The 18,428-nt window shown below is 56.8% G+C and overlaps 1 protein-coding gene across 2 annotated transcripts in view; it reads left to right on the top strand.

Annotated features, from left to right (window-relative positions):
- The window catches only part of THRA (thyroid hormone receptor alpha), a 23,214-nt gene extending 4,786 nt beyond the window's left edge, over positions 1 to 18,428 (top strand). The window contains exons 2-9 of one of the 2 annotated variants that reach the window (XM_074342890.1): positions 6,102 to 6,450; positions 8,830 to 8,897; positions 9,440 to 9,540; positions 11,430 to 11,577; positions 12,330 to 12,535; positions 13,339 to 13,485; positions 14,080 to 14,338; positions 14,939 to 18,428. In XM_074342890.1, coding sequence (XP_074198991.1) covers positions 6,398 to 6,450; positions 8,830 to 8,897; positions 9,440 to 9,540; positions 11,430 to 11,577; positions 12,330 to 12,535; positions 13,339 to 13,485; positions 14,080 to 14,338; positions 14,939 to 15,189 — 1,233 coding nt within the window. In that variant the 5' untranslated portion in view covers positions 6,102 to 6,397 and the 3' untranslated portion in view covers positions 15,190 to 18,428. The remainder of the gene's footprint in view (positions 1 to 6,101; positions 6,451 to 8,829; positions 8,898 to 9,439; positions 9,541 to 11,429; positions 11,578 to 12,329; positions 12,536 to 13,338; positions 13,486 to 14,079; positions 14,339 to 14,938) is intronic. The other variant, XM_074342888.1, reaches the window with a different exon arrangement.

Raw genomic sequence — 18,428 nt, 5'->3', positions numbered from 1 at the left:
AATCCCAGCTATAGTTCCCATGGCTGCAGAGGTGCTTGGGGGACTTCTGTGTCTCTTGCGGAGGGAGGCAGGCATAACTGTGGTAGAAGAAGCGCTGGCTGGGAGTCGGAGGCTGGGCTTTTGCCATTCACCAGTTGCTGACATGGGGCCTGGGTTTTCACAATCTGGAGACAATGATGGCCACCTCACTCAGAGTGAGTGAGGGTAATAATGTGGGATGACACCTGTGGTTAGTCATGTTGCATCCTGGCACCAGGACCAACGCCTGTGGATCCTCCTTTCTTCCCAGGACCTGGAACGCTCCAGGGTGGGGATACACATGCCACTTGGAACCAGAGACAGTTCTCAGCCTCTTACAGAAGCATCTGGGGCTGGGTGGGGGGGGGGCCAGCCCAGAATGTGGTTTTCAGGCATATGGTGTTGCCTGCTCTCCTCCCTGGCAAGCTAAGGCTGGGGTACCAAAGGGGACCTCCCTCTTGTATGCCAGTGTGTGACAGGGATCAGAAGTTCCCAGGGTAGATAAGGGGAGCAAGATGGCACTTGTTGGTGCCCAGAAAATGCTATGCTTGCTCCCCTGCTTTGGAGGCACCCAGTCTGGGGACCAAGAACTGGGGTTAAAGGTTAGGGCCAAAGGTGCAGTCACACCTCCAGCAGTGGCAAAGAGCAGCATGACTGGACCCAGCCCCCAGCTCAATTCTTCCTCCTCTCTTCCTCTTGTAAAGAAGAGATGAGCTCCTGGCTCCTAGAGCCTTAGCTGTCTATTTCATTTTCTCTTTTACCCAGGCGCGTGGGCGAGGGAAGGGGAACGGAGACCCGAGGCTTTAGTGGCTATCGGCATTTTTTTTACACATCAGTGAGTGGGTGTGTTGTGAGTGCATCCATGTGTGCGTGTTTTGTGCACGTGTGGGCTGGGGAGGGCTCTGAATATCTGCCGGAATGGGGTACCCGGAGCCCGCGGCTCTGCGCATGCGGGGTGAGTGTGTGTGTCTGCACGTGTCTGTGTGTGTGCAGGAGACTCAGCTGCATTTACTTGCTCGCGCTTGCTCTGCCTCGCGCGCGCTCACGCGCTCACTCTCGCTTGCTCTCTTCTCTCTCTCCTCTATGTCTCTCTCTCCCTCTCACACACACACACTCACAGACGCAATTTTCAATCCCTCCCTCCCCCTCCCTCTCTCTCTCTCACTCTGTTTCCTCCCTCTCTCTCCCGCTTCTCTCTCCCTCCTCTCTCCGTCGTCGTCAGTCCCTCTCCCCTCCTCCCCGCCTCTGCCAGTTCTGCTTGGGTGGGGGCTATCTCCCGCCTCTCTGGGGTGCCGGGGAGAACATCGATGCTTTTCTTTTCCCTTCCACCATTCCCTGGGTGGTGCTCCCCAGGGCTTGCAGACAGCTCCTCTCTGCAGCTTCCTCCTTGGAAGAGGGGAGTGGGGAAGGGAGGACCCCAAGCCCTATGCCCATGATGCCATCTGCAGTGAGAGCCTTGGCCCCGTGACATTCATGCCTCCAGCCTTCAGCTGCCCCAGCTCCCAGCTCCGATTACCCAAGGCTGGCTGCTGGGGGGAGGGCAGGGAGAGTGTGCCCTGCCCAGGTCAGGGGTGCTCCTAACTCTGCCTTTTGGCTATTTGGATCTCCCACCTCCATTCCTGGGGGGAATTGGGGCCGGGAGCATGTAGTTCTGTGGGTTGGCAGGGAAGGGGCTGAGCTGTTGAGTGTGGATGTGGGCACAACCATCATCAGTAGGTGTGGGGTTTGGAAGTGACCCTTAGACCTGGGCCCCCTGCCTTGATGCCTGAGTGGAGTCGGCCTGGGTGGGAGGAGGGACAGGAGAGCAGCAGGTGGGTGAGGTTATGGTGGGGTGGATGGGAAGCACAGTCTTTGATGTTAGTACTGGGCATCTGTTCCAAGTCAAGGCTACTGTTTATGTCTTTCTGTCTGTGACCTGCAGGGGGGAGTTTCCTGTTATATTCTTTTGGGGGAGAGGATCCTTTTGTTTAGGTAACCAATCTCCCCCTTATATTATAACCCCCACCCCCATCTCCCATTCTCTAGCCTTCAAGGCCCCGCAGTGGCTGAGAGATCAGACTTCAGGGTCACTGCCCTTAAGCTCCAGAATCCCATATCTTGGGGCTGGGGGCAGCGAGAGCCCACCAAAGAGTGCTGTCTCCCCCGTCTCCCATCTGCCAAGTTGATGCCTGTGTCTGTGTACTCCCCTGCCATCTCACACCTGCCAAATAGTACCTTCCTTCCCGCCTTACTCTCCCCCTCTCCTGGCACTAGGATAACAGCAAGTTGGGTGGGGCAGTCCCGCTCAGTCCATACCTGAGGATAGAACAGAGGGGAACCTGGGGGAGGAGAAAGAGGTCCCAGCCCTGAGAGGCAGCTTCCCTTCAACGCGGTGGCCTGTGTTGCTGCTGCAGCCTCCCCCCCCCCCCGCGCCAGACGCCCAGGGGCTGTTGGTGTTTATGGCTGCCCGTGGGAGCCCACGTTGGCACAGGCGGCAGTGTCTGCACACAGATGCCTGTGTTTGCCTGTGCATGCCCGTGTGTGTGTGCGCGTGTGTTTGGGCTGCAGTGGCCACCTGGGCCCCTGAGCATCACCCTTTCTGGCCCCCGTGGTGTGTAGTTGAGGCATCAGTGCCAGGTCATTGGGAGTAGGGGAGAAGGATCTCCCCCCACCGGAGCAGCAGGCAAAGGGGAAGGGGAGAGGGAGGTGTGAACCTCCCCACAGCACTATTAATAGCCCACATGCCAGGCCACCAAGAACCAGCTGTCACCGTGGAAACCATTTCTACTCTCCCCTCCCCCCAGCTTCCATGAGGTGGGACTTAGGCGGGGCATGAAGCACCCCCCACCCATCTTTCTTTGTTACCTTTCTCTCTTTGTCTCTCCTCTCTCTCCTTCATTTGTCTCTCCTCTTCTCTGTCCTCCTCTCTCCCTCACTCTGCTCTCCCCAACCCCCGTCTTCCTCCCTCTCCCTCTGCTCCTTGTCATCCCTGACTCTACCCCCATCCATCCCTGCCCATCTCTTTGTTCTTGTCCCTCCTCATCTTTCTTCCCCTCTTCTCCTTGTCATGCCTTTCACCCTTCTCCTCCTCTTTCTCCCCTTTTCTCAGCCCTCCTCTTGATGTGTGTCTTTCCTACCATGGTTGGCAAGGAGGTGGGCTGGGCTTTCCTTACAGCATTAAGGACAAAGTTCAGGGGCCCCAGAGAAGTGACGCCAAAGCCAAGAACAGACACTCAGCAGAGTGGTGTGTGTAGAATTTGGGGCTAGATTTTGGGGCCCAGAGTCCCCTCTGGCAGCCCCAGGAGTCTTTTGGGAGAGTCTCTTGGGTCCGCAGGACCGCAGAGTGGGACAGTCCGGCAGCGGGAACCTGGCATGGTGCCCATGGATGCCGCATTGGCCTCTCGTCTCTGTCCCCCCCATTGCAGAAGCACTTAAGCTTAATGAAATGCTTCCCCCTCTGCGGGCACCTTGCCCACACTGCCACCCGGCAGCTCTTATCTGACAAAGAGGGAGTGGGTGGCCAGGCCAGCCGACAGGTGGGTCTTGCCTCCAGGCTGGACAGCCCAGTCTCAGAAGACTGTAGCTCCACCCACTCTGCCTCCCTGGGGCTGAGCCTCTTCCTCTGCAGGGGGTGTGCCAGGCAGGAGCTGGGGGAATTGGGCAGGATTCCAGGAGGAGGGGCCAGAGGCTGCCCTTCAGGGTGGGTATCCCTGCCCTGCCCTCTTCCCCCCGCTGACCTTTTTCTGCCCACAGCTAACTCAGGCTCACGTGCTTGTGCCTCCCCGCATGCTGGGCCCTCTGCTTGCTCTGTTGTCTCAGTGGCCCAGGCATGTGTCCCAAAAGATAACAGGGAGTCCTAAGGGGTTCCAGCCTCCTCCTCGGTGCCAAGTGAGGGTGCACTTAGCAGCAAGGGCAGCCCCTTGCTCCTCTGCCCACTGCCAGGGGCTCAGTGGAGCCTGGGTGGCACCCACAGACATCAGACACCATGTCGCCCAGCACAGAGGTGGGGCAGAGTGGGAGCCTCCCCCACCCCCAGCAGGCACGTGCAAGCCCTTGGCAGTGCCCAGACACATTTGGAGTTAAGGCTGGGCTGGGGAGGGGGAAGGGAAAATAAACATGGTGGCTTAGGTTGGCACTGCCCCAGGTGTGCCCTGTAGCAACTGGCAGTGGCCAGAGGGAGGAGGGAGGGGGTCCCTGAGAGCTACGGCCTGGGGCAGAAGCTGCCCGTGCCATGCCATGTGGTGCCGCTGGTGCGCCCTGGTGCGCCCGGCCCACGGCGGCTGACACCCATTCCCACACACTCTGGCCCTCTTCGCCTGCCCCTAGGGCCTGCTCCCCAGGGCTGCCCCTCTCTCAGCGTGCCCACTCCTGTGCCTGCCTCCTCCCCTCCCCGGGGGTGCTTGGGCCTCAGGCTGGCGAGTGGATTTTTCCAGCTTCTGTAAACAAGTGGTGGCAGCATGCCAGGTGGGCAGGAGACAGGCGGGGGCAGCACCGCAGCCAGGGTGTGCCAAGCACCGAGGCACCGTCTTGGGGTGGGGGGGAGACAGGGAGACACCCAGACCCAGAGAGAGAGAGAGAGAGAGAGAGAGACATTCAGATGCAGACAGACAGACCAAAGGAAGCTTCGCTGGGCAGATAGAAGTAGAAACAGGCGACAGAAAATAGCCCTCTATTGTCCAGCCCAACCCCCATGACTGCCTCGGCCCCCTACCCCTCACTGCTCTGGCTGAGAGCGGTAGGCCCCAGTGCCCGGGCCCTGGGCATCCCCACCCACCCCTCCTCCCCCTACCTCCACCCCTAGGGCTGGCTACGCCATTATAAATTTATAACAGGAATTTCTCCACAAGCCAAGAAAAACTTGACCTACTTTCTTGACGGCTCCCTGGGCTAAGTCTCCCCGCTCGCACCCCCCCCCAAGTCTCCTGTCCAGCCCCCCGTGGCCAGGTCTGGTCTGGGGGGGTATCAAAGGCAGAATGGGCACCACTTCTGTGTTCCTACCATGTTCCCCACGCTGGGGGCACACCTGAGTGCAGAGGCCCCATCCCATGCCCTGCCTGGCGCAGCCCAATGGCCTGCCTTATCATTCCCTCCCCTCCCACCCTGGCCCTTTATCAGTTCCTGGGGGGTGGGGCCGGGGGCCCAGGGGCAAGGTCTCTGGTACAGCAGCCACATGGTAGAGGTTGTGTGTGGGGAGCTGCACCTTTTGTACCCTCTCATGTGCCCATACCTGCCTGGGTGTGCAGACGGGGAGCCTCAGATCTGCAGCCTGGGGTCAGAGGTGCAGCATGGAGCAAATGGTTGGCCCAGGTTGGCACTGCCTTTCACCCCAGGTAGCAGAACAAGGCAGGCTGCTTACTAGCTGTGTGAACTTGAGGGAATGATCTAGTTTTGAGATTTTATTTTCTCACCTGTAAAGTGCCACCTCAGAGGGCACATATTTTCTATTCAGTTAACGTGTGTTAGTTTCCTTCCCTGCCCCGCCCCCCTGCCCTTGCCATCCTGGTGGGTGGCAGCTTAGCCAACTGGGAAGCCTGGTCCTCAGACTGGAAAGGGTGATTTGGGACCTTGTATGGGAAGCTCCTTGGGGGGCCAGGATTGGGGAGTCATAGCAGCAGGGGAGGTCAGCACCCCACTATTTTCAGTGGGCACTCAGGTGGGCATTCGGAATCCCTGCATGCCACCCCCTTTGCCCCACTCTTGCTTCACGAGCGCCCCCATGCCTGGGATGAAAACTGCTCATCTCTGGTTGCCTCTTGCCCTGCGGTGCTGATGAGTTTTAGGAAACCTTGGGGTGGTAACAATAGCTAACATTTAATAGACTGGCGTTAAGGGCCAGGTACTTGATTGAACGTAACAGTTGAGACATGGTACGTGGCTGACCTCATTCTTTCCCTCCATCCCTCCTCATGTCTGGGGACTAGGATGTGTATCTCCAGTCTTGCCTGCTATCTGTTGGTCTGAGGGGTTATCCTGGTCCTCTCCCTGTGCCTTCCACCATCTTGTTATGAGCCTCAAGAGCGCAAGATGTTGGCACCAAAGGAATCCTATTCACCTGCCCCCACCATTGGCACTGCCTCATCCCTGCCTCTCTCCTCTCTCTGCAGGGACCTCCGGACAGGACAAGATTCGGAAGTTACTCCCCCAGCCCAGGACCCCCCCCACAGACCCCACTTGCCCTCCAGCCCTACCACCTGCCACTCCCTGGCCCCTCTCACCGCCCGCCCCCCTTGGGGTGCAGGGCATGGTGTGAAAGGCCAAGTGCTGAGGCGGGCACCATGGGTGCTGTGCCCTAGGGCCTGGGTGGCTGGGGGTGGGTGGCCTGTGGGTGTGCCGGGGGGGCCAGTGTGCCCACCCCAGTCTCTTGGCGTGCTGGAGGGCATCCTGGATGGAATTGAAGTGAATGGAACAGAAGCCAAGCAAGGTGGAGTGTGGGTCAGACCCAGAGGAGAACAGGTAATGGGTCCGCAGCTAGATCATGCCAGCTTTTTGGGCAGCAGGCCTGGTCACCTGGCTGGGCCAGAGAGCTGAGCTTGGGCCTTTGAAGCACCTCTGGGAAGATGGGCATGAGGCCAGCAAGCCTGCTGCCTACCTTTGCCCAAGAGCTGAGGTCATGTTCCCATGTGGCAGGGAATTGGGCACCTGGATGGAGAGATGCCCATTTTGAAAGGGGGAGGTGATAACAGAGCAGGGCAACTACAGGCAGCAGGCATGTGCCCCCATCCTTGACAGTGCTGCGCAGTCTCAAAGGTCACCCTTCCCTGTGTCCCCTCAGCCACCCTCACCTGAGCATGTGGAATCCAAACAGCCCTGCTATTTTTTTCCTCTCCCTACCAGCCTGTTCACGTCTGACCGCTGGTGTGTGGTCCAGAAGCCATGGTGCATGTGACGTGACATTTCAGGGCATACGCACCAGTAACTGTTGGTCATAGCTCATGCTTATATTTGGAACCTATTGGGAGCCTCACAAGCTCTTCCTTGTTCATGGGCAAGGGCGGGCACTGCCATGGGGCTCCTCCCAGGAAGTGGAAGTGAATGCCAGCTGTGAAGGTTTTGCTCCCACGTGGAGGAAGCATCAGCCCTGCACACACAACTCAGGATGCGTTACCTGTTTTCTGCATTGCGCTTGAGTAGCCCAGAGGGTCTCTGCATCTCCCATCAGCTCCCAGTGGCACAGAGCTCTGTCTCAGTTGGCGTGGTGCCCTGGGAGTGGGTACAGCCTATGCCTATGGCCAGGGAGAGGGTGGGGGAGGGGTGCTCTGGGGAGCAGTGTGGCCGTTGCCTAGGAGACCAGATCCTGAGCCAGGAGGCCGGAGGCCTGGCCAGGCAAAGCCCTGGGGCCCAAAACTGGGTCCCTGGAAGGGTATGGGAAGTGGATGGAGCTGGTAGTGGGGTAGGGCAACAGGGGTATGCCCCCACCAAAGCCTCACCCCAGCGGGGGGCTCTGGAAAAGATTTGGCCTGTCATCACATAGCTCTCATTTGGAGACTCTGTACCTCCCTACCCAGACTTCTATGGGTCTGGGAGAGTCTGAAAGGCGGGAATGCCAGTTCCTGGTCCCCCAGGACTGCAGCCCCTCCCCTGTCCACCTCCCCTCCCCCATGTCCCTGCGCCACCTTGTGGCTGTCCCTGGGACCGCACCCATAGGCTTTGGGTCTAGTTAATTTCTCAAGCCCTCCAGCTCAGCTAGGGCCTAGGTGGCCGGAAGTTCCCCCACACCCACCCACCCAGAGGCAGAAGGGAGATCTGACCCTCGAACCGTTGTGGAAGTCAGACAGGGGTAATCCCCAGGGCGTGTGGAGCACAGAGCTGTCTGTGACTGTGACCCTGGCCAAGGTCACTGTGTCAGTGTGTTGGGAGCTGCATCAGGCTCCAGGGGGAGGGCTCTCCAATGTGCCACACACAGGGTGGGTGTGGGAGGTTGTACAGTCCGTGCATGCACGTAGAAGGCTTATGTAACCTGTGTGTGCCAAGATTATGTAACATGTATGTGGAGAGGCTGGGCGACGTATGTGTGCAGTGGCTGAGGGTTGCTAATACCGTGCTTGGAGGCACTCAGGGTCCTTGTCCTGGCTCCGACTCCAGTGCAGTGTCACCAGGCACAAATGGGGCCTTGGTTTGCTGCTCTGTTAAATGGATGCTGTGGTCAGGGTGGCTCTGGGAGTCCCTTCCTTTTCTCACACTCTTGGTTCTAGGTCATTGTGGTTCACTGTGCTTCTTTAACATGTGTGCACGCCCTGGAAATCTAGCGACATGTTCGCTGCGGGGAGGGGCATGGTATTATTAGGTGCCTGTCTGGAGGGTTGTGTAACATGTGGGCATATCGTAGAGGTCATATATAGCTATAGATAGCAGAGCCTGCTGCTTATTTACCGTGCTCGGGTTTATACTGAAGGCACGTAGTTAGTCACACAAGCTGGTCTTATGTTGCATATATACATGTATATTCTCAAAGCTATGTAGTTTTAAGCATGTCCTGAAGATTCTTTCTGCGTATGTGTCTTGTACTAAAGGTTTTAATGTGCGGATGTCTGATAAATTATGGATGTTTAAGGTTCTATAATGCATGCTTGTCTGTGTGTGTGTGTGTGTGTGTGTGTGTGTGTGTTGGGGCCCAAGAACATGCTTGTGCCCCAGCCAAGCCCCTTATCTCTCTCCCCAAAGCTTCTGGATAGCTGGACCCTTCTCGCTTTTGTCAGCTGACCTGGGGGTGGGAGGAAGAACGAGGACCCGAGATGGAGGGAGTCAGAGCTGGGGGATGACCTCAGCCTATTGGGTGAGTAGGGGGCTACCCAAGGACCCCTCTCTGATTCTTCCCACTTTGCCCCCATCCAGTGCCAGGTCGCCAGATGGAAAGCGAAAAAGAAAGAACGGCCAATGTTCCCTGAAAACCAGCATGTCAGGTGAGCCTGGCTGCCTGTGCCCTTCCTCCCCACCCTCAACCCCAGCAAACCAGGGCCAGGGCTCTTCTGGGGCCTGGGCGTGTCCCTGCAGTTTCTGTGTCCTGTGGGGAGAGCTTTCTAGAGGGCTTGGGCAGGACTTGTCTGGGATGAGAGGGGTGCTGTAGGGCACGCCCCAGCCTTTGAGGATGGATTAGGTCAGGAAAGACCTCTTCACTTCTCCCATAACCCCTTGCCTGTGGTCCCTGAGATGAGCTGCTGCTGACATTGGCTTCTCCTCCTCCTATCTCCCCTGCCCCTCGGATGCAGCAAGAGATAAGCCCTGGCTGGGCAGTCAGAAGAACTGGGATTCTCCATATTCTTAGGGAAGGGGATGGACAAGATGACCTCTGATGTGTCTCCAGGATTCTCCTTGGAGATAAAGAACCCTTCAGGGAGGCTGGGCTAGGGGATGGGCCAGGAAGGAAAAGGTGGGGATTGGAGAAAGTATAGGCGCCTCTCTGCTGGGAGCCCAAGCCATGCCTGCCTCCCTTCCTCCCTCCCAGGGTATATCCCTAGTTACCTGGACAAAGACGAGCAGTGTGTCGTGTGTGGGGACAAGGCAACCGGTTATCACTACCGCTGCATCACTTGTGAGGGCTGCAAGGTATGGACAGCCAGTTCCTGCCCCTCCCCCACCACCTGAGCCCCCATCTCATTCCCTTTAAGACCCTCAGCCCCTGGCCCCACAGACAGCTCTATGAACATTTACCCTAAACTCACCTGTTATACCATCATTTCTCTTCTCTTATTCATTCATTCATTCATTTGTTTGTTCATTCATAATCTCTGCTCTGCCACTCATGGGTAAGATGCCTAAATCTCTCTGAGCCTTAGTTTCTTCGACTATAAAATGGGGACAATCACACTACCTACCTCACAGAGTTGTTGGGAGAAAAATGAGATAATGCACACTGAGCATTTAAAACAATGCCAGGCACATAAGAAGCACTCAATAGTATATCTTCCATCCATTCAGTGTATTAAGTGTGAACGGTGTAGTATCTGCCCCACCCTCAGCTGCTCACAACTTACCAGAGAGAGACAGATATCAGTTGAAAGCAACGTCAGTGCTTTTCAAAATGTAGTTCCTGGACCACCAGCAGTACTTGTTAAATGCAGATCCCCAGGCCTCATCCCAGCCCTACCTTTCGTGGTGGATCCCAGGAATCTGCTATGAAATAGGTTCCCCAGTTGCTTCTACCACCACTGAAAGGGTGTGAACCAATGCCTGGGGGCGTGGTGGGGCCCAGAGGAAGAGGATGGCAGCGTTTCCCTAGGCAGAGCAGACAAGTCTTCGTAGACGTGGGGAGGCTTAATCAGATCTCGTTTTGGACATTACGACCTGCATGGTTTTTCCAGAATCATCACCTCCTGAAAACATAAGACCTTTCAAGAAGCAGAAATATTTTATAATATGTTAAGGTTTCAAGTTCCCCTCTTTCTTGGTGTCAACCAAACCAAGACCACCAGTGATGCAGAGTCCCGTAGCAGTCTTCCTGGAAGCAGTACCAGCAGTGTAACATAGAACAAGGAGCCCCCCTCAAGGACATTTGTGTCCCAGAGGAGCATCCCGAAAGGACAGAGATGCCTTGGCCCCACTCCTGGAGAGCCTGATGTTGTATGTCTAGAGTGAGGCCCAGAAATCTGTGCTTTGGGTGGGTGTCCTCGGTGATTTTAATTGTACCCCAAAATCTGAGAGCTCAGACCTTGTGTCTCATGCCTCAGGCTCAGTTCTGGGTCTGCTGCCCATTTAGCCGTATGACTTTGGGCAAATTGCTTAATCTCTCCAAGCTTCAATTTCCTCATTGGCAAAGTGAAGATGCTGACAGTTCCTACCTCATAGGGTTGACACGAGCATTACTTGTGATGATACAGGAAAGAAAAGGCTTGTGAGCGCCTGGCACGTAGTAAGTGTTCAACAGAGATTAGTTCTTCATGTTCCTGCCATCTTGAGTCTTGAGGTTTTTACTTTAAAGCAAAGACTAAATCCTATATATAAAATTGAAAATGTTCTTTTAATGCTAGTAGAGTTCATACCTAATGCCTTTTCTTGATCATTTTATGCCCCCCCCCCATTTCATGAATTCCACGTGCATAGGCAACAGGCCATGAGAATGGTTTGGGGACCAGTGTTGTTTTTAGAGTTGTTTAACACGATGGAAAATCAGTTATTAACTGGGCTTCCAAAGCCTCTGTTTCTTCAGGCCTCGCAGCACTTCACACCATCCCAGGCTCAAATCTCCTCCCTGCGGTCACCATCCTTACTTCTGTCACCACCACCATCCATGTACCCCCACCCCTCCGCAGCTGGGGGGCTGAGGGTGTGTATTTCTAAGTCCTAGCTGAGCCCAATAGTCCTGGGCTTGCTGCATCAAGAGGATGCCAGGTTCCCCCACTAATTCCCTAACCACCTTGCAACCCAGAGAACTGCGTGATTGGTTCAGGAAGAGGAGCTACTGATCACAATGTGCTCTGTCTCCCCCTCAACCCCAGGGCTTCTTCCGCCGCACAATCCAGAAGAACCTCCATCCCACTTACTCGTGCAAGTATGACAGCTGCTGTGTCATTGATAAGATCACCCGTAATCAGTGCCAGCTGTGCCGCTTCAAGAAGTGCATCGCTGTGGGCATGGCCATGGACCGTAAGGGGATGGGCGGGGGGCGGCGGGCCAGGCGGCTACGGGTGGGGGTGAGTTCGGATACGGCAGCTCCCTTCCAGGGTACCCAGGGGCAAAGTGACAGTACAGGTCAGGCTGATGTTGGAATGACTATTCAGAATCTTGGTTCCTGCTGTGCTCATCCCTGAAGAAAAAGGCAACAGGATTCCTCTATGGACCCTGTGCCTGGTCCCAGTGCCTCCCTGCCTTTCACCACTCAGGGCCTTAGAGAGAGATGTTGGGTAGAAATAAGTCCTGAGTAGCCTGCCGTAGCACAATGTCCCTGACCACCAGAGAAGGCACCCCACTTCGAAGTGAGAAAGGGCATCTTTCAGTGGCTAGAGATTGGATGGCAGCATCTTCTTTTTTTCTTTTCTTTTTTTTTCTTGAAGGTAGTAGGGATTGAACCCAGGACCTCTCATGCTAAACATGCCCTCTACCACTGAGCTATACCCACCGCCCCCAACCCACCCCCGGCAGGGTCTTTTAGTAACTACTATCACCATAACCCTTTAGACCAGAACATGATTTTCCTCTGATCAGCCCAAGTTGGAGTTGTTGCGATCGCAGTGTTATCATGATCCAGGTTGTGCCACCCAACCGCTAGGTGATTTGCGAAGCCACTTAACTTCTCTTGGCCCCTCCGTTTCTCCAACCTGTACCCTGGGAAGAGTAGTTTCTGAGCAGGTTGTGGAGACCGCCATGCACAGGGCATTGTGTCTGCCTGTTGTTGACAGTGGTTCTAGATGACTCGAAGCGGGTGGCCAAGCGCAAGCTGATTGAGCAGAACCGGGAGCGGCGACGGAAGGAGGAGATGATCCGATCACTGCAGCAGCGACCAGAGCCCACTCCGGAAGAGTGGGACCTGATCCATGTTGCCACGGAGGCCCACCGCAGCACAAATGCCCAGGGCAGCCATTGGAAGCAGAGGCGGAAATTCCTGGTAAGGAGAGAGGGGGCCGTGGGGAGAGAGGCAGCCAGGTGGCCAGGAGAAGAGAGTGAGCTCAGAGTCTTGCCTCCTCCAGGAAGCCTTCTTAGCTTAGTCCGATCCAAACCTGATTCTAGGGTACCTGCTGGGTGTGAGGCATTGTTTTAGGCCCTGGCAAAACAGTGCCAAGTGAATGGTCAGCTTGGGAGGAGATGGACAGTTGGTTGTATGTGGTGGGAGAAGGCAGAAAACTCCTGATGGTGTGTCAGCAGGTGGTACAGTGCACTGTTAGAAGCACAGGCTACAATACCAAGCACATGTGTGTATAACAGTCAGGAATCAGACTACTTGGGTTCAAATCTTTGTTCCACCACCTACTGGCCACGTGACCTCGGGCTTATTACTTAGCTATGCCTGTCTCAGTTTTTTCATCTGTGAAATGGTGATCAGTATAACATCATCCAACTAATGGTGATCAGTTGTGCTGAGGATTAAATGAGATAATATACGTAAAGCAAATAACCTAATGCCTAGCTGCATATTAAATACTCAGTAAATAGAGCTTCCATTATTATGACATTACCTCTACTGCTATTATGATCGTTGTTATTATTAGCCAACTTGGAGCTCTGGCTCTGATCTATTCTCTGCCCCAAGTTGAAGGAGATGGCTTAGGCCAGGGATGCAGCAGTGCCCACCCAGGTGCTGGTGGTCCCTCTTCCCCAAGCTGCCTTGGAGCTCCCCCTGGTGGGCAGGGAGCCTCAGTGAGAGGTTGAAAGGGGTCTGCAGCCCTAGCTGACCCCCCTCTCTCCCTCTAGCCGGATGACATTGGCCAGTCACCCATCGTCTCCATGCCGGATGGAGACAAGGTGGACCTAGAGGCCTTCAGCGAGTTTACCAAGATCATCACCCCGGCCATCACCCGCGTGGTGGACTTTGCCAAAAAACTGCCCATGTTCTCCGAGGTGAGTGGCAGATGGGAGGGGAGACATGGTGCCACACTGGAGGGACTCCCCAGGTCACCCAGTCCTAGCTCGTGCTCATCTGAAGTGCTCTGGATGGGGAACAGTTCTGTGGTAAAAACACAACACACACACACACACACACACACACACACACACACACACACACACACACACAGTGAGCTGATCCCTAAAGAACCAACAGCAACAGGCTCCACAGGCCCTCCCTGCCCTTCTCCCCCCAGGTCTACATGACCATCCCAGCTCCAGGCAGCCTGAACGATCTCCTCACTTTAAAGAGCACTGATTCTGGGGACAGGCTGCCCTACTAGCTGTGTGACCTTGGCCACGCGGCCGAACTCCCTCTACCTCCCTCTGCTCGTCTGTGGTGGGGATGGAGATTAGGACAGGACCTAATTCACAGACATGGTTGTGAGGCTTAATGCAACGGGGCAGGTCCATGGCCCGGCGCAAGGTTAGCTGTTCGGAGTACGCGTTACTGGCCATTGGTGGCCTCGGAGCTCCCGACGGGCACTGGCGGGGGACACTCATGGGAGAGGGCATGCTGAGTGTTCCTGTGGCTCTGCTGCTCTGCAGCTGCCTTGCGAAGACCAGATCATCCTCCTGAAGGGGTGCTGCATGGAGATCATGTCCCTGCGGGCGGCTGTCCGCTATGACCCTGAGAGCGACACCCTGACACTGAGTGGGGAGATGGCCGTCAAGCGGGAGCAGCTCAAGAATGGCGGCCTGGGCGTAGTCTCCGACGCCATCTTTGAACTGGGCAAGTCACTCTCTGCCTTTAACCTGGATGACACGGAAGTGGCTCTGCTGCAGGCTGTGCTGCTAATGTCAACAGGTACCTGTGGCCTGGGTGGGAGGGCCTAGAAGCTTCCAGGGGCTCAGAGCTTGGCTGGGCCCTGCTCTCCTTCCTTAACCCCACAGTCTCTCTGCTCCTCCAACCCACCTCTTTGTCCCCCCTCTAGGCCATCTCCATCACCAAGCCCGTCCTCTGTCCCTTCTCTGTCACCTATCCCCCATCTGCTCTGCTCTCCAGACTCATCTCTTGCCTCCCCATCCCTCCTTTACTCCTGTGCTGTCTTCACCCCAATTTTTCTCACCAACCCCCATCCACACTGTCACCCACAGCCCCTTTTGTCCCCACCCCCTAGTTTGTTCCCATCCACCTTCTATCCCCAATCCCTCCTCTGTTCTCAGTGCCCCCTCCTTGCCCCTCATCCCTTGTACTCTGCTTCCCACCCCACCTCCCTGCCCCTTAGTCCTGCTCTACCTCCAAGTCTTCTGTCTTCCCAGGGCCACCCCCCCCAGGCCCCTCCCTCTGCCCCATGGTTGCTCCCACACGTGGTGCCCCAGAGCTTGTTCTTGCCCCCTCTGCCCCAGCCTCTCTGCCTCTGCCTGCCCTTCGTCTGCTCACCCGCCTGCCCCTCCCTCCCTGCAGACCGCTCGGGCCTGCTGTGTGTGGACAAGATCGAGAAGAGTCAGGAGGCGTACCTGCTGGCGTTCGAGCACTACGTCAACCACCGCAAACACAACATTCCGCACTTCTGGCCCAAGCTGCTGATGAAGGTGACTGACCTCCGCATGATCGGGGCCTGCCACGCCAGCCGCTTCCTCCACATGAAAGTCGAGTGCCCCACCGAACTCTTCCCCCCACTCTTCCTCGAGGTCTTTGAGGATCAGGAAGTCTAAAGCCTCAGGCGGCCAGAGGGTGTGCGGAGCTGGTGGGGAGGAGCCTGGAGAGAAGGGGCAGAGCTGGGGGCTGAGGGAGACCCCCACACCTCTTCTCTCCTTCCTCTCATCCTGGGATAGATTCAGCTCCCCCACACACCCCTGCACTGCCCCGTCCCTCCTCCGAACCTCCAGCCCTGGGACAGGGCAAACAAATGAACTTGCTATGAAAAGGACAGTGTGGGAGGTAGGGGGACCGTGTCCTGCAGTGCCCGGGACCCCGTCCTCTGTCCAAGAAAGTAGGAAAAGGGAGAGAGAACTAAGAGGGGACAAGCCATCTTGACCGTAGGGGATGGAGGAATGTGGGGTGGGGGAAAATGCCCTCAACTCACCCCCTACACACACACAAGAGAGAGCCCCCTCCACCCAGTTTCTTGGCCTAGGTTCCCCCTCCAGGCTATAAGGGCCTCTCTGCTTCCCCAGATGCCTGGGTGCAAAGAAAGGCTTGGCTTGGCTCCTCCCCTGGAGGTTAAAAATTACCTTGCACTTTGGAAACCAGGCAAGGAGAAAAGATAAATGAAGAAATACTAGACAGAAAAAAGAGAGCGTGAGGGATTGATAGAGAGAGAGAGAGATGATATTAAGTTATTAACTGAGGCTGGCCTGAGGGGAGGATGCCCCCTCCCACCCCCAAGCACTTTGAGAGCTGCCCCTCCTCCCCGCAAATCAGAGAGAACTGCCCCCCCCCAACCAGGTCCCCAAGGGTAGGGCTGCCGAACAGAGCTGTGAGTTCATACAACAGGGTCCTGGCCACCCCTCCTTGCCCCTCCCTCTGTGCCCATTTGGCACCCCCACTCCCATACTCTGCTCTCTGCCACTCGTGCCCGCTGAGTTCCATCTACCTCTCACGCTGGATGCCAGCTGGCCCCTCACCAGCCTGCCCTGCTGCCCACACAGCTCCCCTTTCAAGTGCCCAGCCCCAGGGGCCTCTCCCTGCCCCCCCCCACTCCTTCCCCACCTTGGCACCCACACAGGAAAAACTGTGGCTCAAGCTCCCGCCCTCCTCACATCCTGCAGTATTAGCTACAATCCAGATGCTGCTGCACTGGGGGGCAGGGGGTGGGTGTGCGTGAGCTTCTCCCAGAGCCTCCACCCCCTTAGGCCTCGGTTTCCATCCGTCTGCTGGGCTCTCTCTAACCCCTGCCCTCCTCCTCTCCCTCTCCCACTCCATGCACTAACCCAGGCTCTGCTCTGGGCAGGCAGGCACCAGAATGGGGATGCTTAGAGGAAAGGCACTTAGTTGAAGCCCCGGGGGAGGGGGCGGTTGGTGCTCCTCCTTTTTCCTTTGAAGCTCTAGGCCAGCCACCCCTGTGCCCCGGGGACCCCTTTCCCCTCTTCTTTTCTCTAATTCAGGGACTTTGGCTTGAGCCACCTCCCACCCTCCTGGTGAGGAGTGCTCTGTTGGTCTGCACTTGGGTGAGCTGCCCTCCTCCTCCTCCTCCCTTTGGCTGTCGCTCACCCCACCCCCCCACAGGAGAGAGAGGGAGGGAGGAGGTAGCCCTCTGTGGGTTGGCGAGGGGAGGGTGGGGAGGGACAGAGCAGACCAGAGGGCCCTGGGCTCAGGGCTGCATGTCGGCAGGGATGGATGGGTGGACACAGATGCCCCCGGAAGCCATGGGGAATGGGGCAGGGGCGGGGGGAGGGGTGCCAGGGCTTCCTGCGCTTTGCACTATTGGGGCAAAAATGTCTTAAGCAGTGGGGGACCTGCCACCCCACCCTGACCCTCAGCCTGCCACAGCCCCCCTAAACACATGCACACATGTGAGTGCACGCGCGCACACACACACACACACACACACACACACACACACACACACACACACACGGGAAGGCAATGCTATGCTGCCCATCAGGACATGACCTTCCGCCACTGTTCAGGTGTTCCAACGGGGTGGAGGGCCTGGGAGAGCATCCGCTATCACCTGTGCATGTGCCTGCCCTGCCCCCTTGGGCTCGTGGGCTGCCCGTGCTGTCTGTGTCTGTCTCTATCCTCTCTCTCTCCTGGGTACTGATTCCTCCATTACTCCAGTTCCATGGGTAAGCCCTCTTGTACCCTCCCACCCGCTGGGGCCCCAGTGGAATTCCTGACCTGTCTGCTGTCTCCCCCATCCCTTCATCCCCCCTCCACATTCCCATTCCCATTCCCATTTTCAGCCATGCACATGGTGGAGAAAAGGCCCCAAAGAGGCTTGGCCTCTGACAGGCACTTGGGAATCCCCCCTACCCTACCCCAATCATATGAGCTGTGATCCCCCACTTCTCCCCATAACCCCCAACCCTTCCCCCCCACTCTCAGAGATGTGGGGTGTATGTGTGCGTTTCTCTGTGTGAATGTGTGAGCAACTACGTGTGGTGGGGGAGGAGCTGGGGGACTCAGGAGCGCCACGCACCTGCTCTAGAGAGGCAGCTGTCCCAGTCCCTGCTTTGGAAGTGGGGGACAGGGCCCTCTCCTGGGGGCCATTGGTGCTAATGAGGGGGATGGCCTTGACGTGGGTGCTTAGCATGCCTCCCCCAATATTGGCCCGGGGCACTAGGGCAGGCAAAGTGGGGCAGCAGGTGCAGTATGGGTGGGAGGAGGGGCTGCTGGGAATAGGAGGAGGGGGCCAGGCCAGGACAAGGGGGTGCCAGAGCCATGACCACTACCCCGCCCCACCACCCGCCTCTCCATCTCAGTATTCCCCCTCCCATCACTCATAACACACATACCTCATCCAGCCTCCTCCCTGCTCAGACTTGGGGAGGGTGGGGGTGGAGGAGCCCCTACCCCTTCCCCTGGTGGCGGGTCTACAGGGCTGGGAGAGGGCAGGGCGTGTGACATAGACACCGTCCATAAGGGGGACAGTAATTCCTGCCCTGGGAACTCCTGGGTGGGAGGAGGGGGCACTTCCCTGGAGGCGCTACTGAATGTATGAGAAGCTGGTGCTGGGGTGGGGGGAGGGGGGTTGTGGCCAGAAACAGGGAAGGAGGTAGGTCCCTTCCCCAGGGAGGGGTGGGGCCAGTAGGGGTGACTTGGGGGGCTCCTACTCCTGCCCCACGTTGACAATCAGTATGTCTGTTATGTGCGATTTTTCACCCCGTTGTGTTTTGGGTCAGGATTTTAAAGAAAGATATTTTTATGGTAATTGTTGCTCGTCTATTTTACTATATATTTATGTAATAAATATATGATGAAAATAATCCCCTTGGGCACCCCCCCCTTA

This window comes from Camelus bactrianus, chromosome 16, assembly GCF_048773025.1.
Source record: "Camelus bactrianus isolate YW-2024 breed Bactrian camel chromosome 16, ASM4877302v1, whole genome shotgun sequence".
NCBI classification, from domain to species: Eukaryota; Metazoa; Chordata; class Mammalia; order Artiodactyla; family Camelidae; genus Camelus; species Camelus bactrianus.
Note: the sequence above shows the minus strand (reverse complement) of the source record. Positions and strands in the feature narration are given on the sequence as shown.